General features: G+C 41.5%; 1 protein-coding gene across 4 annotated transcripts in view; it reads left to right on the top strand.

Moving 5' to 3' along the window:
- The window catches only part of GPATCH8 (G-patch domain containing 8), a 119,179-nt gene extending 91,621 nt beyond the window's left edge, over nucleotides 1–27,558 (top strand). For 3 of the 4 annotated variants that reach the window (XM_028092721.2, XM_028092723.2, XM_028092722.2), the window contains 3 exons: nucleotides 1,353–1,496; nucleotides 18,020–18,150; nucleotides 21,418–27,558. In XM_028092721.2, coding sequence (XP_027948522.1) covers nucleotides 1,353–1,496; nucleotides 18,020–18,150; nucleotides 21,418–25,288 — 4,146 coding nt within the window. In that variant the 3' untranslated portion in view covers nucleotides 25,289–27,558. Of the gene's footprint in view, nucleotides 1–1,352; nucleotides 1,497–4,528; nucleotides 4,566–16,815; nucleotides 16,866–18,019; nucleotides 18,151–21,417 lie in introns of all 4 variants that reach the window. The other variant, XM_088028239.1, reaches the window with a different exon arrangement.

Raw genomic sequence — 27,558 nt, forward strand, 5'->3', positions numbered from 1 at the left:
CTAGTTTTTAAAATATATTTTATGTTTGCTCATTGTTGTAATTCCATTTTATATTTTAAACATTTTATAGTTGCTTTATATTCTGTAAGACTATTCCAGTATCTGAGATTTGGGGTACCTAAATCTATTGCTTGTTTCCTGTGACTCTCGCTTATAGAAGATTTTTCTTTCTCTTTTTTTTTTAAGATTTTATTTATATATTCATGGGGGTGGGCAGAGGGAGAAGCAGGCTCCCCGAGGAGGAGGAAGCCTGATGCAGGACTCGATCCCAGGACCCCGGGATCATGACCCAAGCCTAAGGCAGACACTTAACCATCTGAGCCACCCAGGTGCCCTATAGATATATTTATTTTCTTCTGTGTGTGTAGTAATCTTTGATTGTAACCCCAATTTTGTTGATCTTAATCTAGGAAAATGTTAAAGGGCTAAAATGGAGGATGCTTTCTGAGAGTATTTTTGATTCTCTCTGCCAAGATGCAGAGGTCCTTGGGTACTCTCCAGCCCACTTATAGGTTCTTTCATTTATTAATGAGACTTCTCTGGTCCAGCTCCCCCATCTTGCTCAAACTCCAAGCTTCAGTGTCACCCACATGTCCTTAGAAGAGCCCTTGCCCATCACAGCCCTGATTTCAGTTTCAGATGATAAGTTGCTCTGTTTTGTTTTGTATTGCCTCTTTTGAGGATTATACTTACTCCTGTGGTTTCTACAATGCAATAAAAATTGTGATTTTTAGGGTGCCTGGGTGGCTCAGTTGGTTAAGTGTCTGAATCATGAGCTCAGCTCAGTTCTTGATCTCAGGGTTGTGAGTTCAAGCCCCACACTGGACGTCACTGATGCTGGGCGTGGAGCCTACTTTAAAAAAAAAAGTGTTTATTTCAGGCTGGTTGGAGTTTTTTTGTTTGTTTGTTTTTGTTTTTAAGCCAGGAGTAGGAGTAGGGGATGCCACCATAATGCCAAAAGGCAAAGTAAAAATTAAACTCTTTTTGGGGGCACTTGGGTGGCTCAGTTTGTTAAGCATCTGTGCCCCTGAAGACAACTATTAATTTAGATATTTCAATACAGTAAGTTGCCTAAAATCCTTTATCATTAATGGCATCCCAAACATAAATACATGGATTAATTAATAGTATAAGTTTACTGAATAAAATACAATGGCTACAAAAAATGAAGACAACTATCAATACAACCACACACAAATAACCCTGCCAGATTGCCACTTGTGTTCCATTTGGCTTTTACTGGTACCACTAAATAAGCCCCCTTTTCTCTCTTCGGATAAGACTGCCTCTTTATAACATTCATTTAAATTCTACCAAGTTCATTTTTTGTTTGTATTTTGTGGTTCTTATAGGATTATGTTGACAAAGAGAAGGCAATTGCCAAAGCATTGGAAGACCTCAGAGCCAACTTTTACTGTGAACTCTGTGATAAGCAATATCAGAAACATCAGGAATTTGACAACCATATCAACTCCTATGATCACGCACACAAGCAGGTGAGGAATTGCTTGCTAACAAAGAAAAAGATACTTTATTTGTTGTTATAACTATTGAACTTTATAAATGTACCCCCCAGAACTTCATGACTATGGTTTCTTATATCTGTCAGTCTTTATCTGAGGTCCATCTGACTTACTTGATTTTTTTTCAGTGACAGAAGTCCTGACCTTCCAAGAATTATGTAGAGTGAAGAATTGTGAGCTTCATAAATCTTGCATAAAGTTTTTGGCTTTGAATGGTTTCTATATTTGTGTTTAATTTGGTAATTCAACTGATCCTCCTAGTGAGGATCACTAGGAGCTTTGTTTCCCTTTCTCCCTCTTTCCGACCATGTTAAACTTTTAACAGCTCTCCCAGACTCTGGTCACTTACATATAAGAATTCATGCTTTATTGGCTACTATTTCCTATCAGTAAGTCATTTTGTTATTTGGTATACCTTGGAAGGTAGATAAATCTTGAGAAGAAAAACAGAATTAGATGCTGTCTTAACTTTAACAAAAAAACCTCTGATGCTGCATGTTGAAGAGCTTGCTAAAAAGTTGTTTATACTTTCTTTGCAGTCTTTTTTCTTTTGCTTTCATTGGTTTAGAAAATAAAATTGTACCTAACTAGTTAACAGGCATAAAGAAGGTAGCAGTAATTCCCCAGGGGGGATTTTAGAAGAAATGAATCTTTAAACCTTATAGCACAGTTCTGGCTTGTTAAAGAATTTTGAGCCATTTGATTTGGGGTGATTTTAACAGAACTTGCTAAGTCTTTGGAGGTATAATAGTTGTATTTGTTAAACTTGTAAAATTTATGAGCATTGCTGGAATGCTCTCTTAAGTGGATCTGTTGAACCAACTTTTTTTTTTTTAAACCTTTGCTTTGTCTTCCAACCAACGTAAGATTTCAGTGCACAGCTTTGATTAAGGGCAAGCTTTGATTAAGTTTTCCCAGTACAAGGATAGTTTCTAAGCTATTACACTTTTTGCAACAGTCTCTTCCACATTTACCCACACCTAACCAATTTAAGATTCTTCCACTGATAGAGTTGTATTCAAAACGGCTTTGAACTTCTTATATACCTTTGAACATTGTTATACTATACTCTCAGGTCTGCTTAATTTGAAGAAGAGAAAATTAGTATATATATCACCAAGATATATTGGCAATTATCTTACTTTTTCAAAGAATCATGTGTCAAGGGACACCTGGGTGGCTCATTTGGTTAAATGTCTGCTTTCAGCTCAGGTCATGATCCCAGGGTCCTGGGATTGAGTCCCACATCAGGCTCCCTGCTCATTGAGGAGCCTGCTTCTCCCTCTGACTGCTGCTCCCCCCCTGCTTATGCTCTCTCTCTCTCTGACAAATAAATATATAAAGTCTTTAAGAAAAAGAATCGTGTCAAGAAAGAAAGAGTTATAACAGCAGATATTGCTTATCCAGTAACTTCTCAACTTTCTCAATGTATATATACAAATTTTGGGGGTGATTTTTTTATGGGATTAAGAAAGACATTTGGCATCTAAACACATTTGGGCCCTTGAGAATTTCTTCAATTAAAAATTATCTGTGATGGGGTACCTGTCTGGATCATTTGGTCAAGTATGTGACTCTTATCTCGCGGTCGTGAGTTCGAGCCCCACATTGGGCGTAGAGCTTACTTAAAAAAAAAAAATTTGTAGCAAATTAGAAGACTCCAGAAGAAACTTTAGGCACTAGAAGGACATTTAAAAAGGTTACATTTTTAGTTAATGAGAAGTCTCTTGAGTAAAGTTTCTATTAGGAAAAAATAAATCAGGAAAATTTAAATTCAGACTTGAACAATGTTTATATTGCCCTTTAAAGGGAAAAAATTCTACCAAAGCAACAGATTTACAAGTTAAATCTGAGCAGAAATACAGAACTAGTGAAATTCACATTGACAGTGTGATGGACGGTAATGTTTTAGTGATGTTGCTTTCAACTTGAGAGTAGTAGTAATTGTTGCAGCTGTGGTTCATTTGAATGTGACATGTTTATTCTCCTGTGCACTTTGAGATGACCCACTTCTCTCTCCACTTTTCTCTATTGCAGTGATTTTCCACATGGGGAGATTTTGTCCTCCAGGGAACACTTAACGCTGCCTGGAGACATTTTTGAGTACTACCATTAGGAGGGTGGTGCTACTGGCATAGAGTGGGTAGAGGTCAGGGTGGTGTCTAAACATCCTACAATGCATTGGAAAATTCCTTGCAACAAAGAATTACCTTGCCCAAAATGTCAGTAGTGCTGATGTTGAGAAACCCTGTTCTGTTAGGATTACTGAAAAACTTTCAAATATATACGGTATTGTGATATCATTTGGCCTTTGCTTGGCATAAACAAATCACTATCATTTTAAGTGCCCAGTTACGTTCTAAACATTTATAAAATACTCATCTAGCTGATCCTAAATACTCATTTATTACTCTGGTTTTTTGTTTTGTTTTGTTTTTTTAATTATCATCAAAATGAAAATACAAAAGTAAGGATTTCTTATAGGGAACTGATGGACTACCTTTCCATTAATATAGAAATATGTCTGTGATCTTTGGTTTAGAAAGAAATCTTTAGCTGGTATGATTAATGGATGTATGTGAGCTTATTTCTTCACCGTGATCAAAAGCCCATCTTAGGTATTAAAAAAAGAACAGTGGTAGTATGAGTTTGTTGTTCTGTTTGCTTTTGGTGGAGTGTTCTTTATTCGGTTGAAATGTAAGCTTTTTCATCTTTCTTTATACTGCTCTCTTAGTGCAAATAGTAGAATCCTGAAACAATGCTAAAAATATATAAACAAGAAAATGCACAGTACTAAATTTTTTATAGTTCTACTCTTCCCTGTACTTAGAATTTCTAAGGAGCCTTTAATTGCCCTTGGTACAACACAGCTAAATAATCCCTAAGAGGAGGTAGGTCCTATTTTTCATTCCTCTTTGATGGACATGAACTTACCATACAAATGGACCTACCATTTTCCAAATTCATGCTCTAAAATCATAAAGACGCCCTGTCTTGTCTTCCAGGAAGGCACACAGGATTATTATGAATCTGAGATAATAGGTAAGTACATTCAACCCTGTTTTAGTAATCCCTAGTTTGTATCTTCCATCAAATTTTCACCATTAAAAATTTCCAGAGAAATAATCTATCATGTTAGTGGTAAACTATTAGTATAGACAGGATCCTGAACACACCCTTATCTTTATTAAGCACAAATAATCTCTCAAGAAAGGGCTACATGGTCACCCTCATTTGTGGTGATTTGGGAGGGTGGCTTGTTATATGCGTCTCACTACTCAGTAGTTTTTCTCAAATTTTCTAAGATTTTTGTGGAAAAAGTCATTAACTTGCAAATATTAAGACCCAGTCTGATCTGCAGAGATGAAAAAGCTCATGAGACATTTTTGCTCTTAGCAGTTTAAACCTCATTTTAAGGTGATAATTTCAGTACATTTTGAAGGGAAGACCTCTCCATTCCTCAAGAGATAGCCCAATCTGTGATTCCTTTTTATATAACTTAGTCCTGATAGCCTCAGTGCTTAGTAAACATTAGTATCCATCTTCTGTCCCTCTTGGCTTAATTAGTTACTTTGAAACTAAACACTTTTCCATCTCTACCTCCTCTCCTCTTTGATTATTTTGCATATCTAAAAACATGTCTAGGGCGCCTGGCTGGCTCAGTGGTTAAGCAACTGCCATCGGCTCAGGTCATGATCCTGGAGTCCCGGGATCGAGTCCCACATCAGGCTCCCTGCTCAGCGGGGAGTCTGCTTCTCCCTCTGACCCTCCTCCCTCTCATGCTCTCTGTTTCTCATTCTCTCTCTCGCAAATAAATAAAATCTTAAAAAATAAAAACATGTCTACTAGTGGATATGATCATGGGAACCATTTTCTTGAGCTTTTCATAGGACCTAAATTTCAAACTGCAAAGAGCATTCTCTTTCTCAGAGGTACATTTGTAGCAACACAATAATAGTCAGTGCCTTATTTTAATACTGTTTTTTGTTGTTATTATTGTTTTGCTTCCTTTGGTGCCTTGTTACCTAGTCAGGGTTCTCCCAGTCTTACTCTCTTTTTATTCGTGCCACTAAGGGTCCTCCTCATCAGCCTCCAGTACCTAAACCAGAGATCCCAAATTATCCCACAGATGTATTTTGTCTGGCCTTCTTAGTATTAGATTTTTTCCCTTTAATTTTGGTTGGTTCCCAGTTTTTAAAAATGAGATTTTATATAGGGCACCTGGGTGGCTCAGTCGGTTAAGCGACTGCCTTTGGCTCAGGTCATGATCCTGGAGTCCCAGGATCGAGTCCCGCATCGGGCTCCCTGCTCAGTGGGGAGTCTGCTTCTCCCTCTGACCCTCTTCCCTCTCGTGCTCTCTTGTCTCCCATTCTCTCTCTCAAATAAATAAATAAAATCTTTAAATAAACAAATAAATAAAATTAAAATGAGATTTTATATAATTCAAACTTATCTTGAAAAAGTGAATTATCTAAGAACATTGGGCGTACATTTTAATGTAACAGTTGGCTAAAGCTCAGTAGTTGCTATCTCTTTAGAAAGGCATGTGCTAACTCTTCAATTAGCTGTGGTTTCCACTTTATCTTTTCTCTTACATCACCTTCTTTGACTCATTATATAAACTGTCAGATCCCTCTAGACATTTGAGTTTGTGACCCAGGCCTGTACCTTCCTTTTCTCTCCACACAGGCTTCCACCCACAGGCTTCTAATTGAAACTGGGGAAGTAGCACATTGAAAAGCTGCCTCCTTATTCCTCTTTAAGTGTTGGGTCCAACTTCTTTGCAGTTTCAGAACTATCTGCGGTAAGACTACCGTAGTTAACTAACTATCCAGTTATCAAAATCTGATACTGTAAAGCAGCTTTGAGAAATTCTTTTTACTTGCAGAAAAAATCAGTGTCTTGGTCAGAGGAAAGAACACTTTCAGCCTGCCTCTTTCTGCTAAAATCAGTTCAGTATTGGGGCGCCTGCGTGGCTCAGTTGTTAAGCCTCTGCCTTTGGCTCAGGTCATGATCCTAGGGTCCCGGGATTGAGCCCAGCGTCAGGCTCCCTGCTCAGTGGGAGGCCTGTGTCTCCCTCACTCACTCCTGCTTGTGCTCCCTCTCGCTGTGTCTCTCTGTCAAATAAATAAATAAATAATCTTAAAAAATAAAATCAGTTCAATATGAAACTCATTTTACGTTTTTTGAAAAAGACAAATCTCATTTAGTACCATGTCTGTTTCAACTGTAAAAGTAGTGGTTTTATGAGCTTTAAATAGCTGAACTAAAACAGAGTAAGCCTATAGTAGTGATCAGTGACTGCTCTACAGAATGGAGTCTACTACTAATTTAGTTAACTTTGTCTAAACTGCTACAATTGCTTTTTGACTGTTACAATATCCGGTAATATATATTACCAAGGAACAGAAATTTTAGAGTTTTCCTCATTACTCAAAAATGAAATAGGTTCTTAATTGAAGTATTTTCTGAGAAATTCCTTGGTGACAGAAGGAACGATCATTTTTGGACTTCACATGGCCTTCATTCAAGTTTGAAAAACTTCATTAAATTGTCACTGTTTCCTGGTTGCATTTTGCCTCTCAAGATCTTTTACTGTATTTCATCCTCCGTATGCTTGGTACATGGGGCATTAGGACAATAAGCACATCAAAACCAGTTGGACCTTTGGCAAGCCATTAGAGATTTGAGGAAATTCAGACTGAGTTCCCCTTTTTGGTGCTACTTTGATATTCAGTGCAAGGGAAACAGTAAATTTTTAAAAGGCAATTAAAAATTAAATAAAATTGAGAAATAATTCTAGGGCTAAAATAAAAAAGAAAATGAACTCTTCTAAAAGAAGTGAAACCACAGGGGCACCTGACTAGATCGGTTGGTGGAGCGTACGAGGGGTTGTGAGTTTGAGCCTCACATTGGGTATCGAGCTTACTTTAAAAATAATAATAATTTAAGAAAAAAGAAGTGAAACCACCAGATTAGATACCAGTGAAGATATTCTACACATATCTATATCTCATGTGTTTATGAAATATGTATCCTTAGAAAACCATAAATTATTGTAAAGTTGTGAAATAGATTAGGAAAACCATAAAGTATTTATGAATCCCAAAGCTTCATAAATGTTGACTTAAATAGCATAAGGCACTTCTGAAGAGATTATGCTTAGAGAAGCAAAGCAAGTGTGAAAAGGGGAATACATCTAAGAATTTGAGCATATTATAGTTTTATTTCAATAACCTGTAACAGGGAGATGTACCACCGTGTATGTTATTTTTCTTTGGAACTGTTCTGCTTAATATAAGAGAATTGACAGCATTTGGCTAGTCTTCCAGAAACTGAGAATGTTTTTTGCCTTTTCACTTGTTGAATCTTACTTACTACCACTGCTTTCGTTGGGAATAGTCTTACATCCAGCTATCACAATCTAGATAACCTTGGAAAACTCTGTTTCTGTTTAGGGAAACTGCTTTTGTGAGCAGGCAGGGGTAACCCTAAACAGACCCTTTGGGAACTTAGTTTGCTGGTAAACCCCATATTTTCTTCCTAGGAATTTCTGACTCTGTTAATTATCTTGGTACACATTCCAAATATGAATAAAAATGATCCTACCCTATTTATGTTCTGTCATTTTCAGCCTGTTTTCTGCCCCTGTACGTTTATATTTATCAGAGTGATGCACTGTGGTGGAGATTCTTGCATGAGGGCTGTATGTTCTATTGTAGTCTGAAAAGGTAAAGCAACCTAAGAAACAATAAGTCTGTGAGTGGCAGTCCTGAAAAGAGAGCTCTGAACTGAGATGCTGCTGTTCCATTTGCTATATACCTAAACAGTTCTTAGGAATTACGCTTCTTTAAATTTTACAATGAGGGGTGCCTGGACGTCTCGGTTGGGCAGCTGCCTTCGGCTCAGGTCATGATCCCAGGGTCCTGGGATCGAGCCCTGCATCAGGCTCCCTGCTCAGCGGGAAGCCCACTTCTCCCTCTCCCTCTGCCTGTCTCTCTGCCTACTTGTTTCTCTATCTCTCTGTCAAATAAATAAAATCTTTAAAAAAAAAATTTTTACAATGAGAGCAAACCTTTGCCTCCAGATATGATCTGGAGGGCTATGTCGTTATATCTATATATATCTGTCTATCTATCTATATAAAATATAGATATATATATCTAATAACATGTATATTTTTTTTAAGATTTATTTATGTATTTGAGAGAACATGCGCACAGGGGTGGGGGTATGGGCAGAGGGAGAACAAGAGAGAGAGAGACCCTTGAGCAGACTCCCCACTGAGAGCAGAGCCTGACACAGAGCTTGATCCCACAACCTGAGCCAAAATCAAGAGTCGGACGTCCAACCTACTGAGCCACCCGGGCACCCCATATATAGTAATATTTAAAACTCATTATCCACCAAACCACAGTGGCATACTATTTCACACCTATGAGGATGGCCAAAATTAAAATGTTGTCTCCAACATATGTTGGAGAGGATATGAAAAAACTGGAACACTCCTACATTGCTAGTGGAGTTGTAAAATGGTATAGCCCCTCTGGGAGACAGTTTGGCAGTTCATCAAAATCTTAAATATAGTTACCATGTGACCAGTAAATACCCAAGAGAAATGAAAATATATGTCTACACAAAAATGTGTATAAGGGGGGCGCCTTCAGCTCAGGTCAGTATCCCAGGGTCTTGGTATTGAGCCCCGCATCGGGCTCCTTGTTTGGTAGGGAGCCTACTTCTCCCTCTCCTACTCCCCCTGCTTGTGTTCCCTCTCTTCCTGTCTCTCTCTCTCTCAAAAAATAAAAAATCTTCGGGTGCCTGGGTGGCTCAGTCATTAAGCGTCTGCCTTCGGCTCAGGTCATGGTCCCAGCGCCCTCGGATCGAGCCCCACATCGGGCTCCCTGCTCCGCGGGAAGCCTCCTTCTCCCTCTCCCACTCCCCCTGTTTGTGTTCCCTCTCTCACTGTCTCTCTCTCTGTCAAATAAATAAAAATTAAAAAAAATTTTTTTTTAATTAAAAACCTTTAAAAAAAATGTGTATAAGATTGTTCATAGTATCCCGAAAGTGGAAACAGCCCATATATCATCCTTCAGGTGATGAATGGATAAACAAAATGTGGCACATCTGTACAATAGAATATTATTCAGCAATAAAAAGGAATGACTTGGGCGCCTGGGTGGCTCAGATAGTTAAGTGTCTGCCTTCGGCTTAGGTCATGATCCCAGGGTCCTGGGATCGAGTGCCGCATCGGGCTCCCTGCTCCTTGGGAGCCTGCTTCTCCCTCTGCTTCTCTCTCTCTCTCTCTCTCTCTCTGTCATGAATAAATAAATAAAATCTTTAAAAAAAAAAGGAATGACTTACTGATAAATACAGCATGCACGAACCTCGAAAATATGCTAAGTGAAAAAAGCCAGTCACAGACCCCCCCATATTGTATGATTTTATTTATATAAAAAGTTTAGAATAAGCATATCTATAGAGAACATATATTAGGTTTCCAGGGACCAGGTAGAAAGGGGTAATGGGGAGTGACTGCTAATGAGCATGGAGCTTCTTTTGGGAGTAATGGAAATGTTCTAAAATTAGTGTTGATGGTTGCACAACTCTGAGAAACCCACTAAATTTTACAATTTAAATGGGTGAATTTTATGCCATGTGAATTGTATCTTTTTTTTAAATTTTTTTATTGTTATATTAATCAGTGAATTGTATCTTAATAAAATTATTTTTAAAACCTCATTATCCAGCTTAAATTTTGGTGGTGATGATGATGACTATATGTACATATACATATGTGTGTGTGTGAAAAAAACATGTTAAAGCAGGCACACCTGGTTCTGTAAAAATACACCATGTTTTAAGGCTTTTTGCTGAATTCCTGAACATATCAAAGCGAATATTTAACAGTATTGATTTGACATATTAATTTGTTATTTATTCACCAAATGATATTAATAGTCATTGTGTTGCAAAATAATTGGGCATAAATGGTAAGTATTGTCATAAATGACTAATCAGGACTACTCTTAGCCAGCAAAAAAGAATGTATGCCTCTCTATTTCCCTCTCATGTTTTCAGTATCTATAATCAGCATTAATAGTTTTCTCTATTACCAAACATTTGTTTTTCTCTATTAATAACATTTATTGTCATCGCTTACTGATAAACGTGCTAAAAGAAAGAATTTACATCTGATGTCCACTAACTTGGATTTCCTTAACATTCAACTCCAGTCTTCCTTCCCTGAGTAGTTTAGTACTGAGGCTTTCTATGTTCTTTGCTGGTCTTTTTCTTTCCTTACCACATGGTGATGTTCTGGATGGTCTCATTCAGAAGTATCAAACACTGGAGGGGGTGTAGCTCAGTGGTAGAGCATTTGACTGCAGAAGTATCAAACACTGAGACTTGCATTCAGGTAACCTGTCCAAGTAATAGCTAGCATGATTACTCCACTTTGGGAAGGAAGAAGAGATTAATGTGTCGTGAGAAAGAGGAAGGAAACTAGGGAGAAGAGGTCATGGATTTGGGGTATGCAGGATTGATGATGACATAGCGGAAAGGGAGTGGTTGAGGTTCTGAAAAAGCCGAATTGGGCTCAGTGGGTGTAGTGTGCGATCTTGATCTCAGGATTGTGAGTTTGAGCACCATGTTGGGTGTAGAGATTACGTTGAAAAAAAAAAAAAAAAGGCTGATTATACTTAGAAAAAGAGATTGAGGTGCAAACAGTTTCTTTGCTGTTTCCTGTCATAACCAACAAATAATACATAAAGTATTTGTATTCCCTTTCCCAACAACTCATTTTAAAATTGAAACCAGTTTGATAAATGTTTATTGAGCATTTCTTTTGTGCCATAGACAATAGCATGTACATTGCAGGGTTAGTACAAAGGAAGACTAAGCTTTGATCCCTGTTCTGGGAGAGTGGGGTTGTTCGGTGAGAGGAAGAAACCATGGATAATCTTTTAACCCTAAAGAGACAAAATCAGATTTTCTCTTTAGAGGTGAGTAAATATTAGAACATGGGATTTGTAGTGGCAATAGGAAATACTCTCTATTTTCTGATGTCTGAAATTCCCTTCATCTGGAAATAATAGCCTATTTTTTTTAATTGTGATAATAGGTTTAAAATACTTGAGAAGGGGGCGCCTGGGTGGCTCAGTGGTTAAGCGTCTGCCTTCGGCTCAGGTCATAATCCCAGGGTCCTGGGATCGAGCCCCGCATCAGGCTCCCTGCTCAGCGGGAAGCCTGCTTCTCCCTCTCCCACTCCCCCTGCTTGTGTTCCTGCTTTCGTTATCTCTCTCTGTCAAATAAATAAAATCTTTTAAAAAAAATAAAATATTTGAGAAAGATAATAGATGTATTCCTAGATTATACTCAATCAAATATAAAAAAAAACTTACAGCATCAGTTTTTGTTACAAAAGAATAAAAAAAGATGCAAAAAATATTTTATTAATTCAGACCCATATTTTGTTGTTAGGGAAAATTATGTGCAGATGTATCTTTGTCTCATTCATTCCCAGGTCAGACACAGTGCCACTCCATGCTATTCATACTCCACATTGTTGATAATGTGGGCAAATTTATCATCCACATTAAAAACCTGATAAGATTTACCAGATTCTCATTTCTCTGGTTTAATTTTTTCAGAGTTGGACATGGACCAAGAGTTTGTGCCTGGAGTAGACATTTTGCTGCCCACACAGTGCTGTGTAGGCTGTGTTTTAAGAACTGGAATGTCATTTACATTGAAGTGGTCTTTAGTCCGAAGAGCCATAGTTATGTAGTTGGGTATTTCAAGTGCTGGATTTTTGTTAAGGTCTGTCTCCCCCTGTATTGGTCTTTTGGGAAATTTAATGGAAACCCCAGCTGCCATGTGATTGAGAATCAGTGAGAAATGGCCATTTTGTTTTGTGCTATAAATGTATACTTTTTTGGAAACATGCTATTGGTTTCTCAGACCAGAATCTTCAAACCCTTTCATTTTGAATGGTGTTCAGTCTCCCTTTTCCTTGAATGAAATACTGTCCAGCTAAAAATGTGTTACATGGCTTAAATATTTATTAATAAGCATTAATAGTTCAGTGAAGCAAAGTTATTAACAACACTTCAGAAAGCATACTTTATAATTTTTGGAGATAAGGTCATAGTTGCTTTGGAGTTACCTTAAATGATTAATTATATCCACTCAGATCAGTCTGTGTCCCAGTTTGGATTCTAACTTGAATTTTTATGTATGAAATGAAATTTGCTCAGCCTTTCAAAACTTTTTGGGTTAATGACACATCGATAATATTTGGTCTCCTTACATGAGCCATATCTCTGACAGGCAGGTATTCTGTATTCTCCTCTGTTCTCACCTTGAAGAAGTTATCTGAAGTTGTGTTCCTCTTTAGAATTTAAGAGGAAAGTAAAAGTGTAGGACACAGAGAATTTCATATGAACGTTCAGTTGCAAATGAGCAACTGAATTTTATTTTGGAATAAAATAGCCAACTTTGGAAAACCTGATTCTGAATTAGGGACTTTTACCTTTACAAAAATTACTTTTTATATAGGAATTGAGAACTTTCTGATTCATATCTTTTTTTCTTTTCCTCTTTGGCCTAATTCTTTTTTTATTTATTTTTTAACGTAATCTCTAGGGGTGCCTGGGTGACTCAGTCAGCTAGGCAATCTCACTCTTCATTTTGGCTCAGGTCTTGATCTCAGGGTTGTGAAATCGAGCCCCATGTCAGGCTCCACGCACAGCATACTAGCCTGCTTAAGATTCTCTCTCCCTCTCCCCCTCTTTTATTTCTCTCTCTAATAAAAATAGTAATAAAGTAATCTCTGCACCCACCATGGGGCTCGAACTCATGACCACAAGATCAAGAGGGGCATGCTCTACCGACTGAATCAGCTAGGCGCCCCTGGCCTAATTTTGTCCAGAAGTAAGGGGCTTAATTAACATTTTAGGCTTTTTAATTCTCTAAAGAATGAGACTTGTTGGGGCACCTGGGTGGCTCAGTTGTTAGGCATCTGCCTTCAGCTCAGGTCATGATCCTGGGGTCCTGGGATCAAGCCCCACATCAGGCTCCCTGCTCAGCGGGAAGCCTCCTTCTCCCTCTCCCACTCCCCCTGCTTGTGTTCCTGCTCTCGCTCGCTCTCTCTGTCAAATAAATAAAAATCTTAAAAAAAAAAAAAAAAAAAAGAATGAGACTTCTTGGGGCGCCTGAGTGGCTCAGTCATTTAAGCATCTGCCTTCAGCTCAGGTCATGATCCTGGAGTGCTGGGATCAAGCCCCGCGTCGGGCTCCCTGCTCAGTGGAGAGCCTGCTTCTCCCTCTGCCTGCCGTTTCCCCTGCTCATGCTCTCTCTCTCTCTCTCTCTCACTCTATCTCAAATAAATAAATAAAATATTTTTTAAAAAAAGAAGAATGAGGCTTATTTACTGGTTGAGAGTAATAGCTACGAAGACCATGTATATTATATTAACTTGACAATATCCCTAGTAGAGTTATGAAAATATTTCATATCATTTGGTTAAGCGTTCGACTCTTGATTTCAGCTCAGGTTATGAAATCAGGGTTTTGAGATCAAGCCCTGCCTCAGGCTCTGCAATGGGTGTGGTGCCTAGTTAAGATTCTCTTTCCCTCTCTAAAAAAAAAGAAAATATTTCATATCAAATTTTCTACAAATGGTAAAAAAAGTTATTTGGGGGAAAATCAAGGATCCAGTGTTTAAGCCAAATTATTCACCAGGCATTTACCACTTTCTGTAGACTTACTACTGTTCCATGCGCGTTAGGGTTGATTACAAATGTCAGCTATCTGAGCCTCATGTTGAGTGTAGAGATTACTTAAAAAATTTAAATTTAGGGGCGCCTGGGTGGCTCAGTCATTAAGCGTCTGCCTTCGGCTCAGGTCATGATCCCAGGGTCCTGGGATCCAGCCCCGCATCGGGCTCCCTGCTTGGCAGGAAGCCTGCTGCTCCCTCCCACTCCCCCTGTTTGTGTTCCCTCTCTCGCTGTGTCTCTCTGTCAAAGAAATAAAATCTTTAAAAAAAAAAATTTAAATTTAGGGCACCTTGTGGCTCAGATGGTTAAGCGTCTGCCTTTGGCTCAGATCATGATCCCAGGGTTCTGGGATCAAGCCCCACATCGGGCTCCTGGCTCAGCGAGGAGCCTGCTTCTCCCTCTCCCTCTGCCTCTCTCCCTGCTCATGCTTTCTCTCTCTCTCTCTCTCTCTGTATCTCTGTGTCTCAAATGAATAAATAAAATCTTTTTCAAAAATTTTAAAAAGTGGGGGCTCTGGGGCTTCTCTCACTCCCCCTGCTTGTGTTCCCTCTCTCGCTCTCTGCCAAAAAATAAAATCTTTAAAAAAAAAAAGTGGGGGCTCAGCTCTGTTGGTAGAGCATGGGACTCTTGATCTCGGGGTTCTGAGTTCAAGCCCCACATAGGATGTAGAGATTACTTTAAAAATAAATAAAAATAAAATTTAAAGAGATCAGCTATAGTCTGTGCCCCAAATAAAAAGGGAAAGACAATATTGAACAGTTTTGACATACAAAGTGCTTTATATTTATTTTGACACTTAAACTCATAAATCTATTGCCAGAATGGCTCTTTTTTTCTAATGGGGGAACTGGAGCTTAGAGATGAAATCACTTGGCTGGCGATTAATGAATTTGAACACAAGTCTTTCTGACTCTGAAACTACACACAGACTGCCTTTCTGAAGAGCAGGAATAAGTATAGTCGGTGCAAAGTTTGGTGGTTGCTAGATGAGTGCTTGACAAAGTGCTAGGACAGTTCAGAAAGAAGAAACGTTTATGAGGTTTGAGTAGAGACTTTGTGAGGGGAATTTAGTTTGACCTTGGGTAGGAAGGAAAGCCTTGGAATTAGGAATCCATTTTTATCATCAAAATGCCCTCATCTGAGAGAAAGACCTCAAACATACATTCTGAGTTTGGGAGAGTTGCCAAGCCCCATCTCTAAGGTTTGGGTTAGAATTCTGGGTTCCCAGTTTTACATTGAGACCCCAGACTTTAAAGTGTGTAAAGGTGGGGCGCCTGGCTGGTAGAGCATGTGACTCGATCTCGGGGTTGTGAATTTGAATCCCATGTTGGGTGTTTAGATTACTTAAAAATAGAATATTTTAAAAAATAATAAAAAAATAAAGTTTGTGAAGGTGATTTAAGAATGTTTGCTACACCCCATATAGGTGTATCGCTTTGCCTAGAATGGGGCTGCAACTCGGATTTGTTTTACTGATATCATCCCATTTTCTTCCCTATCTCCAGTTATGTTGTGGTAGGAATTTGAGATAGGGCATCTTCAGGATGATGTGGACATAGGTTTATTCCTTCAACTTCAAGGTTGCACCAAGTGGTTGCTGAATGATTGGAAAGTCGAACCTGTGTCTGACTTAGCCTGGAAACTCCAGGCTTTGATAAAATGCTCATTCTTTTAAACAGCGTCCTTTAAGGGTAACCCTTTCGGGTCCTCTCCCTCAAGAGCTTTGTACTATGACTTTTCTGTTGCTCAATAAACCTTGCTTTGCTACCCTCCAAAAATAATAATAATAATAATAATAAACAGTGTCCTTTAGTTTGTGAAATAACTCCTAAAAGTAATGAAATATTTGTAAGAAGGAAGGAAATAATGAGCCTCAGGGAGATTTTACAGGCCTATGGGGTGGCTAGAGAGAAGATGGCAGATACGAGAAAAACATGTTCTATTTAAATTTTGGCCAGAAAACTTGGTAAATGTTTGGCATAGAAAAAAACTAGGTTTGTAGCCTGAAATAATCATCTAATAGTCTTGACAGGCTCTTTCTGCCTCATTCTCCTTGAAAGGAGGAAATTGGAATTTGTATTTATTCAAAATAGTTGATTCAACATCTTGAAGTGGTTTTTAAAAAGTCCAAAATTGTGGATAGCTGGCTTTAGTAAAATATTTTGCCGACTGTTGGTTACTTGAACATTCCTAAAATAAGGTAAATGAAAATAAGATAGACTGTTTTTAGGTAGCAGTGGTCTTTCCTTAAGTTCTGTTAACTATCTTTCCTGAATGCAGATAGGTCTATTTATCTAGGAGAGATTATTACTGTGTCAGTCTATGTGTATGTACACATATATGTGTTGTACAGGTGCTTCCCTTTCAGAGTTGATGGCTTTGTCCCTGATTGTTCAGTATAATAGTTTGCAGATTCACTAAGAGAGCCTGTGTAGTAATGCTTGCTTTATTTTTTTTTTCTCTTCCACTCTTGTTTTATTTTTACTTTTTTTTTTCTTTGTGATGTGACATTTTCAGCTGATGTATTGAAAGCAAATCCTTCTAATTTGGGAGCCCAGATCACAAGAGTGAGTTTTTCTACTAGTGTCTTTAGCTGTATATCTTTTTTTGTGTGTGTCTTTTCACCCTTTTCCCCCCTCCCAATTCAAAAGTATTCAAAACACATTTCATAAATGTTAGATAAGAAAATTCCTCTGTCTGTTGAACATCATGCCTTTCCACAAAGCAATGTCCACTTTATATTGGGTCAAATTCCTTTTCCTAATGCTATTATAAAAGCGTAGGCTAATGTATGTGTTTTGTTTTGGTTTGTTTTCTATATCATCTAGTGTGTTGGAAATAATTTTAGTTCTGTCTTCATTGCAGATATGTCTGGACTTTGTCACCAGTGTGTCATAGCACTGTTCTTTTTTGGTTGTTGTTTTGTTTTGTTTTAAGGAAAATTATATAGTAGTTTCTGAGAATGAAAAACCCATTCTTTTATCAGGATTTTAAGTAATAAATTCTTTGACTTCACCTCTATTCTCCCTTCTCATCCCCTGGATGTTCCTCTCAGGGCCATGAAGGAATGAAAGAGCTATACATATTACTCTCTCATTTCAGCAGACTGACCAGCTGCAAGTGGTCAGACTGGTGAGCTCTGAACATGCGAGCATTGGAAGATGGTTTGTTTGATAGTCACAGGAAAACTGTTCACGCTGAAAAGAAATCATAACACCTTTTTATGGTGAAATAAAAGTTTTCTATTTGTTATTTTGATTCAAATAACCTCCCATGTAAGCTGTACATTGCTTTTTAAGATCTTACACCTGGGTAATTTTTTGTACTAGCCTAACCCCTTTCTGTTCTCTTTGGCTTGTGTTATTACAGTTTATCTCATGTTCTGTTTGTCTAGTTTTGCATCCTGGAGGAGCAGGTGATTAAATAGTCCCTTTTCTTTCCTCCTAGTGTTCTAAGATTTGCTTGTTGCTTCTGAAATCATTTAATTTTGCCCCATAAAGCAAATGGTACGCTGTCCTAATTAGAAATGCAAGTACTCCAAGTGTTTTATCCAAAGTAATCAGCCATTGTGTTTTCAGTTACTGTAAGACTATAACAGTGTGTTCTATGCTAGCAGTGTAACCACTGATTGAAGTGTAAATATTCTAAAGGCCTTGTTTTCAGGACCCCCAAGTTATTCCAAATCACCCACCCTCTATTCCCTTTTTTTTTGTTACCCTAGAGATTGAAAGATCTTAAGCAGAGAGAGTTTGCTCGAAATGTCTCTTCAAGATCCCGCAAAGATGAGAAGAAACAGGAAAAAGCCCTTCGGCGGCTCCATGAATTGGCAGAGCAAAGGAAACAAGCTGAATGGTGAGGATATTTTCTCTCAGACGGTTCTACAGATAGTTTTAATCCTTAAATTTAAGAATTATAATCCTTATTAGGAAATCTTTCAAACTGAAAGCCTATCTGTTATTACAGTATAATATACTGATTTTATGAATATGCACTTCTGAGTTCATATCCCATCTGTGTGACTTTAGCTATATCTAAGTTCTATGCCTCGGTGTCCTTATCTGTAAGATGGGAGATGATAATAACAATTTACTTCTTGCAGTTGTTTTGAGGAGTGATTATCTTTACATCAGAAGTGCCTTAGGGGCTCCTGGGTGGCTCAGTTGTTAAGCGTCTACCTTCGGCTCAGGTCATGATCCCGGGGTCCTAGGATCGAGCCCCACATCAGGCTCCATGCTCTGCGGGAAGCCTGCTTCTCCCTCTCCCACTCCCCCTGCTTGTGTTCCCTCTCTCGCTGTATCTCTCTGTCAAATAAATAAATCTTAAAAAAAAAAATAAAAAGCGTCTTATAAAAGAGTGCCATAGAAGATGCTCAGTAAATCAATAAATTATACAAATATTATTGTTCCCATTCTCCAACCTGTGTTTTATAGAAAAGCACATATATTACAGTGTTCTATTTTATAACTAAACAGTACTGGGGCAGAAACTCAAGTGTTATAACTGCCTTTTAAGTACTATACAATCCGTACTAATCACTGAAAACTAGGGAATTCTATCCATTTATTTCTCTGCAGGTTCCTGCGTTCTTGAGTGTTCTTTTTAATCTTCCTTCATGATTCTTGATGATTATCAATTTGGGGGCTGGTATTTAGCCTTAGGTGGAATTTACCCCACCTAGGGCTGAATTTCTAAGCAAGTCCCCTAGACTTTGGGGACCCAGTCTTTGAGCATCTGAGGATTCATGAGGTATGTGCCTCGATCAGAAAGACTTAGGCCCCCATGTTTGTTTTTAATGGCTGGCCAGGACCAAAGGAAGGAACTGGTTATAGTGGAAAGAGAAACTATGATTGTGGCTTTCAAAAGTTCACAGCCAAGTTGGGGCCACAGTTTCCAAGTTCCTGGACTTACTAAGTTCATTTTTGTCTCAGGATCCTTTTTTTTTACTTATTTACTTCTCTAGCATTTTGGAGGAAGAAGGGAGAGAACACATAGTATGAGTTTTGAAACAGAAGTAACCAGTGAGCTCTAATGTTGAGTTAAGCTGCCTGTAAACTGGTTCTGATTCCTTCTTTGGCAGCTTTTTATATCATAACACATTCCTCTTGGGCATTTTGCAAGGGTACCTCTTCTGAAAGTAGATACCAGGTCACCTTTTTTGAAGATTTTTATTTATTTATTGAGAGAGAGAATGATAGCATGAGAGGGAGGAGGGTCAGAGGGAGAAGCAGACTCCCTGCTGAGCAGGGAGCCCGATGCAGGGTTTGATCCCAGGATCATGACCTGAGCTGAAGGCAGTTCGCTTAACCAACTTAGCCACCCAGGCGCCCCTGGGACCTATTTTAATACATGTTTTTCTTCAGAGGTGACTTGTAGTTCTCAGTTTTATAAGTAAGCAGTTAAAAGATGACCAAGTAATCTCTTGGGAGAAGAAAAGGGTTTTTTTTGTTGTTTTTTTTTTTAAAGATTTTATTTATTTATTTGAGAGAGAGAGAATGAGAGAGAGAGAGCACGAGAGGGAAGAGGGTCAGAGGGAGGAGCAGACTCCCTGCCGAGCAGGGAGCCCAATGTGGGACTCGATCCCGGGACTCCGGGATCATGACCCGAGCCGAAGGCAGTCGCTCAACCAACTGAGCCACCCAGGCGCCCCGAGAAGAAAAGGTTTTGACCCATCATCAGGTATTTCATTGTCCCAGAATTAATGCATGACCCCATAGTAAGTGTTACTAAAGCAATTAATGTGGCAAAGACTAAGCAAAAGAACAAAATAAGATCTGTTTTTCTTCAATTTGAGGGTCTATTTGCCGTGGGGTAGGTTTTGTGACACAGTGTAAGTGTCTCTTGCTGTCTAAATCTTTTGGGTTCCTATCTTCCATTAGCAAGAGTCTAGATAGCAAGGGATACCACATTATCCAAATATATTTAGTCTCTGAGTTTAGGACAGCTAGTAGCTAGGGATCAGATAAAAAGGTTTCATCCAAACAGATACCTAATTCTCCTCACTTCTTGAATTTGGCTTGAAAAATATGTCAAGTGGATAGTCCACACACTGAAAAAATTGCAGACATGAAATGAGTTTAAAACACTGGCTTTGAGGCTCCTCCATGCTCCTGTTTTCAAGCTGGGAAAGCTTTTGAAGCATGATCATTATACAGAAGGCCCAGAAATTACCACAAAACCAAAGCAAATGCTTTGATGTGGTGCCCAAGAAATAGGCACAGACTCTTAGTTTTTGAAATAGACATACTAACCACAGACTACATGGAGTAGCCCAGTGGAGGTTTCTGACTATGTTAAACTCAGAAAATAATCCACTTTTTTTTTTAAAGATTTTATTTATTTATTTGACAGAGTGAGAGAGGGAACACAAGCAGGGGGAGTGGGAGAAGGAGAAGCAGGCTCTCTGCTAAGCAGGGAGCCTGATGTGGGGCTTGATCCCAGGACCCTGGGATCATGACCTGAGCCGAAGACAGACGCTTAATGACTTAGCCACCCAGGTGCCCCGAAAATATCCACATTTTAAAAAATAAAATTTAAAATATGGAGGGAATTAGAGGGTTGTGTTTTTTTTAGCTGAGTGAAATACAACCTTTGTGAATAGATGTTCAACCATATGTTTGATGGCATTCTGATGGGTAGGATGTTTCAGTAAGAAAGAAGAACAGGGGTGCCTGGCTGGCTCAGTTGGAAGAGCACGCAACGCTTGATCCTCATGGTCGTGAGTTCAAGCCCTACGTTGGGCATAGAGATTACTTAAAAATAAGTAAATAAATAAACTTAAAAAAAAAAAACCAGTATGGGTCACCTTTACTAGGTGGTGACAAGAGTATTTGAACTGTGTGATATAGCTTCACTTTTTAAATTTTAGACGCTTAGGAAGAAATGGTAGTAACTGGCTGGTGCTGGGAATACAGCTAATTAGTAGGTGAACAAAATGAGACTTTGCCTAAACTCGCAGAGCAAGTTCTCTTTTTAGCACAGGGCTAGGAAACGACCACCACTTAATGTCTTTGAGGCCTACCTACAATGAATGATGGAACATAAGAGAGAAGTGTTCTATAAGAAGTATGAAATGTACCCCTAAACTTTTTTTGTTTTTCATTTTTCTAAACCATTGTGTAGTGCACCTGGAAGTGGCCCCATGTTCAGGCCAACCACGGTGGCTGTAGACGAAGAAGGTGGAGATGATGATAAAGATGAATCAGCTACAAGCAGTGGCACAAGCACTGCTGCCTCTTGCGGTCCGGGGTCTGAGTTCTCCACAGATAAAGGAGGCCCTTTCACTGCGGTACAGATCTCTAATACCCCTGGACTGGCACAGGCCCCTGGCTTAGCCTCCCAAGGCATCAGCTTCGGCATTAAGAATAATCTAGGGACTCCACTGCAGAAATTGGGAGTGTCGTTTTCCTTTGCCAAGAAGGCTCCTGTCAAACTCGAATCAATAGCATCAGTTTTCAAGGATCATGCAGAGGAAGGGGCCTCTGAAGATGGAACGAAAGCTGATGAGAAGGGGTCTGACCAAGGACTGCAGAAGATGGGAGACTCTGACGGTAACAGTAATCTTGATGGTAAAAAAGAAGATGAAGACCCTCAGGATGGAGGGTCCCTTTCCTCAACATTATCTAAGTTAAAAAGAATGAAGCGAGAAGAAGGAGCTGGAGCTGCAGAGCCCGAGTATTACCACTACATTCCCCCAGCGCACTGCAAAGTAAAACCAAATTTCCCCTTCCTACTCTTTATGAGAGCCAGTGAACAAATGGAAGGTGATACTAGTATACACCCAAAGAATGCCCTAGAGAGCAAAAACAGTTCTCCCAAGCCTAAAGGCTGTATCAAGGTGGCAGCAAGCCAAGGAGCAGAGAAGACCGTTGATGAAGTCTCCGAGCAACAGACGGAAACCAGTGTCACAGAGCCCTCAGAGCCTGGAAGCAAAGCTGAGACAAAGAAGGCCTCAGGAGGAGATGTAAATGAGCAGAATGTAGAGAGTCCAAGTCGGAAGGTTTCAGAGAACCAAATGTGTGAGTCTGACCCTTCTAAAGAAACCTCTCAGATCACCCCAGCAGGGAAAGAAAGCCAGGAGGGACCCAAACATCCTACTGGTCCCTTCTTTCCGGTTTTGAGCAAAGATGAAAGCACTGCCCTCCAGTGGCCATCAGAACTCTTAATTTTTACCAAGGCAGAACCCTCCATTTCATACAGTTGTAACCCTTTATACTTTGACTTCAAACTTTCAAGGAACAAAGATGCCAGAGCTAAAGGGACGGAAAAACCAAAGGATATAGGAGGCTCCTCAAAGGACCATCTCCAAGGCCTTGATGCTGGTGAGCCAAATAAAAGCAAGGAGGGGGGAGAGAATGTCGAACATTCCTCAGGAGGCAGAATGGATGCACCGGCTTCAGGGTCGAACAAGCCGGAACCTGGGGGCAGCCATGGGTCAGAGACAGAGGACACAGGGAGGAGCCTTCCCAGCAAGAAAGAACGATCTGGGAAGTCCCACCGACACAAAAAGAAAAAGAAGCACAAAAAATCAAGCAAACACAAACGGAAACACAAGGCGGACCCAGAAGAGAAAAGCTCTAAGACAGAATCTGGGGAGAAGTCTAAGAAGCGCAAGAAACGAAAACGAAAGAAGAATAAGTCCTCAGCTCCAGCAGATTCTGAACGGGGACCCAAACCAGAACCCCCTGGGAGTGGTAGTCCTGCCCCGCCCAGGCGGCGGCGGCGAGCTCAAGAGGCTTCCCAGCGGCGGCCCCTGCCGGCCGAAGAAGGGGGCAGTGGCAGGAAGGATGAGGGAGGGGGCGGGGGCGACTCCCAGGATCACGGTGGCAGGAAGCACAGAGGGGAGCCTCTGACTTCATCCTGCCAGCGAAGGGCTAGCGCCAAGCGGAGCAGCCGGGCCAGCCACCGGAGCCGCCCCAGCAGCGGGGAGGAGGACAGTGATGCTACTTCGCCGCACCGGCCGCACCCAAAGTCTCCGTCCCAGTACAGCGAGGAGGAGGAAGAGGAAGAAGACTCGGGCAGCGAGCATTCCCGGAGCCGCTCCCGCTCGGCCCGGCGCCATTCCTCACACCGGTCCTCCCGGCGCTCTTACTCAAGCAGCTCGGACGCTTCCTCAGACCGGAGCTGCTACAGCCGACAGCGCAGCTACTCTGACGACAGCTACAGTGACTACAGCGACCGGTCTCGAAGGCACTCCAAGCGTTCCCATGACTCCGACGACTCCGACTACGCCGGCTCCAAGCACCGGTCCAAACGGCACAAATACTCGTCCTCAGACGACGACTATAGCCTCAGCTGCAGCGCGTCCCGAAGCCGCTCCCGGAGTCACAGCAGGGGGCGCTCGCGGTCGCGGGGCCGCTGCCGCAGCAGCAGTTGCAGCCGCAGCCGGAGCCAGCGCAGAAGCCGCAGCACCACGGCCCACAGCTGGCAGCGGAGCCGAAGCTACAGCCGAGACCGCAGCCGCAGCACCAGGAGCCCTTCCCAGAGGTCGGGTTCCAGGAAGGGCTCCTGGGGTCACGAAAGCCCCGAGGAGAGGCGTTCCGGCCGTCGAGACTTTATCCGCTCAAAAATCTACCGCTCCCAGTCTCCCCACTATTTCCGAACAGGCCGGGGGGAAGGTCCTGGCAAGAAGGAGGATGGCAGAGGAGACGATGGCAAAGGGACGGGCCCACCCTCCCAGAACAGCAGTGTTGGCGCAGGACGGGGGTCAGAAGGTGACTGCAGCCCCGAAGACAAGAACTCCGTCACTGCCAAGCTGCTACTGGAGAAGATCCAGTCAAGGAAAGTGGAGAGGAAAGCCAGTGTGAGTGAGGAGGTGCTGGCCACCCCTAATAAAGCCGGGCTCAAGCTCAAGGACCCCCCGCAAGGTTACTTTGGGCCGAAGCTCCCCCCATCTCTTGGCAATAAGCCTGTCCTTCCGCTGATAGGGAAGCTCCCAGCTACCCGAAAGCCCAACACCAAGAAATGTGAAGAGTCTGGCTTAGAAAGGGGGGAAGAGCAAGAACAGTCAGAGACAGAAGAAGGGCCTCCCGGGAGTAGTGATGTCCCATTTGGACATCAGTTCCCTTCTGAGGAAACAGCTGGCCCCTTATCAGACCCACCCCCAGAAGAGCCAAAGTCTGAAGAAGCTACTGCTGATCACCCTGTGGCTCCACTAGGCACCCCAGTGCACTCTGACTGTTATCCTGGGGACCCCGCCGTCTCCCATAACTACCTCCCTGACCCCAGCGACGGGGACACCCTAGAGTCCTTGGATAGTGGCAGTCAGCCCGGCCCTGTGGAATCCAGCTTGCTGCCTATTGCGCCAGACCTTGAGCACTTCCCCAGTTACGCACCTCCCAGTGGGGATCCTAGTATTGAATCGGCTGATGGGGCTGAGGATGCTTCCCTGGCCCCCCTGGAGAGCCAGCCCATCACCTTCACCCCCGAGGAGATGGAGAAGTATAGCAAGCTCCAGCAGGCCGCACAGCAACACATCCAGCAGCAGCTTCTGGCCAAGCAAGTAAAGGCCTTTCCAGCCTCGGCTGCCCTGGCCCCAGCCGCTCCAGCCCTGCAGCCCATCCACATTCAGCAGCCAGCCACAGCCTCTGCCACCTCGATCACAACTGTTCAGCATGCCATCTTGCAACATCATGCGGCAGCAGCTGCCGCTGCCATTGGAATTCACCCCCATCCTCATCCCCAGCCACTCGCCCAAGTACATCATATTCCCCAGCCCCACCTGACCCCCATTTCCTTGTCCCACCTCACTCACTCAATCATCCCTGGCCACCCGGCCACCTTTCTCGCTAGCCATCCCATCCATATCATTCCCGCCTCAGCCATCCATCCTGGGCCCTTCACCTTCCATCCTGTCCCACATGCTGCCCTCTACCCTACCCTGCTTGCTCCACGGCCTGCTGCGGCAGCTGCCACTGCCCTCCACCTCCACCCGCTACTTCACCCCATCTTCTCAGGTCAGGACCTGCAGCACCCGCCTAGCCATGGCACATGAGTTGGGGGATGGAAGCCCAGGAAGAGCCAGGGAAGGTGACCTGTGTATCTTCCCTCGGGGGTGTTGAGCCATTAATACCAGCAAGTACGAGCTGGGTTGGGCAGTGTCTGACGGCCAAAGAATCAAGTTTTGGCTTGCAGGGGTGGTTTTAGATTTGAGGTTTGCTTTGGGTTTTACTATCAGGGATTTTTTTTCCCCCCTTTCCCCCTTTCTGTTTGTCCCTTCCTCTCCTGTGTTTCCAAGCTAGGGAACACCAGTAAGTGCTCCTCACCCCTCTGCAGCAACATCTCCAAACTGTCGAGTTTGGATACTCCTCTCCTCCCTCTCTCTACTTCTTATCCTCTGCTCTTCCCTTCTGTAAATTGTAAGACATTTTCTTCCTCTCTGGCCGGCGGTTTGTCCATCTGGTCCTGCCCCCTCAGTGTCTTTGACCATCCCTTGGTGACCTTCTTGCTATCCCGGGTGAGGTGGAAAGGGAGTCTGACCTGGATCCAGATGCTACTCAGGCTGTATTCAGTCCACTTCCCACACAGAGCCACACGCTTGGCCCTGTTGCCCTCATGTCCCTCATCCCAGAAGAGGTATCTGCATATCCCAGAAGAGAAGATCCTATCATGAATAGAAGCTCTGCGGAACATAAAGTCGCCCGTGTGCTTCCCCAGAGAGGAGCTCATGTGTCTGAAGGGTGTATTTTCTTCTGTCATGTTGATGTTTCCTTCTTAATTTATAGGATTTTTTTTAAATGTAAAAAATTGCACTGAACTCTATAAACGTAAATGCTGCTTTTTGTAGCTCATATTAAAAAAGGTTCCATATTTGTAGTATACTGCAATAATATTTTTTACATCCGGCTCTTTAAGTGATCCTTGTTCTGGTGGCTTTGTGTAAATATGTTTGCCCTAGTTGAATTAAGAAACTTTAAAGGTTATAAAATGAAAACAAAAAATAAAGTATCTGTTTTCTGCTAGATGCAAAAAATGACTAAGCATGTATATTTTATCAAGCTCATGTATTTTTTGAAGTTATGAACTATAAAAATGTTAAAACAAAAAAAAGGAACATTGTTTAACATTTTTTGCTGGGACAAACCGTTTAGTTCATTTGCAGTAAGTGGTGCCCCCAGCACTGGGATTTTTGAACTAATGGGCAGCAGTCAGCTGGGGGTGTCAGAGGGATCCTCAGTTACAACATTTCCCATTATCTGTTATACAGAGAAGCAGGAGGGCCCACAGAGGAGGAAGGAGAGATTCGAGAGCTTTATTCTCTGGAAGCAGTGAGATTCAGAGTGATTTTCCGGGGGGTTTCCTGGGTGCCTTGTTCCAGGCAGTCCATTTGCCTTCCTAGTACTTAGCCCCCTCTGACAATTTTTTTTTTTTAATGTGCCTTTTGGGATGGCTAGAAACTGAAGTAGAAGTAGACTTGAGGATGATAGAGTTGGGACAGTGTCTTCCTTCTCATGTGGGGAGGTGAGCACAGTTATAGATACTGCAGATTCTTTTGCTTCACAGTTTCCACGCCTTCTGCCCAGCTTAGTTTAAGCAGTGAAGATTTTTTTTTTCCCTCTTCTCCCGTGACACCTACCAGAGGAAGTACCACCTCAGTCCCTCTTCCTCCTCTTGCCTTTCACCTGGGCTCTCAGACCGAATTAACATACCCATTTATGTTGCAGGTCTCATCTTCGGTGTAGTTAGCATTTCCCTACCTATTCCTGTGGCTAGAATTGGTTGGGTGGTCACTGGACAGGAAGAAGCAAACCCTATTTACTTGGGCCAAGGCTCTATGTTCTGCCTTTCTTCCCAGATTCCCAAAAGAAAAAGGGGTTTGAGTTTATGAGAAGCAAGTGCTGGGCTAACAAGGCTCTTGAGTGAGCTTCCTGCCTGTTCAGTGCTCCTCATCTGATTCAGAAGCATCACTTTTGATAGCTAGCGCTGGAAAAGTGAAATCATCTGTTTGAAGTGAAGGGACTCATTTTTCTTTGCTTTCAGCCCATGTAAATATTTAAATAATACAGTATTAACATTTTTGTGCTGCTTCCCATTAGCTTGTAGATTGAGCCATACTCTGGCTGCCTCTCTACCTTCCTCGGGGCAGTTTTCTTTAACTTTCAGAATAGTGATTTTAAAACTTAAAAAAAAAAAAAGAAAAACAAAATAACCTATCCTTACTTACAAGCATTACAGATTGTATTTAACTTTATCACATATGATAGAGATATATATGCTGTAAAATTAGGGAAAGGAACTTTCTAATAAACCAATGATTTGTGGAAA

The sequence above is a fragment of the Eumetopias jubatus genome, unplaced genomic scaffold, assembly GCF_037043125.1.
Source record: "Eumetopias jubatus isolate StellerSeaLion01/CBP00866 unplaced genomic scaffold, mEumJub1_p1.0 scaffold_10, whole genome shotgun sequence".
Lineage (NCBI taxonomy): Eukaryota > Metazoa > Chordata > Mammalia > Carnivora > Otariidae > Eumetopias > Eumetopias jubatus.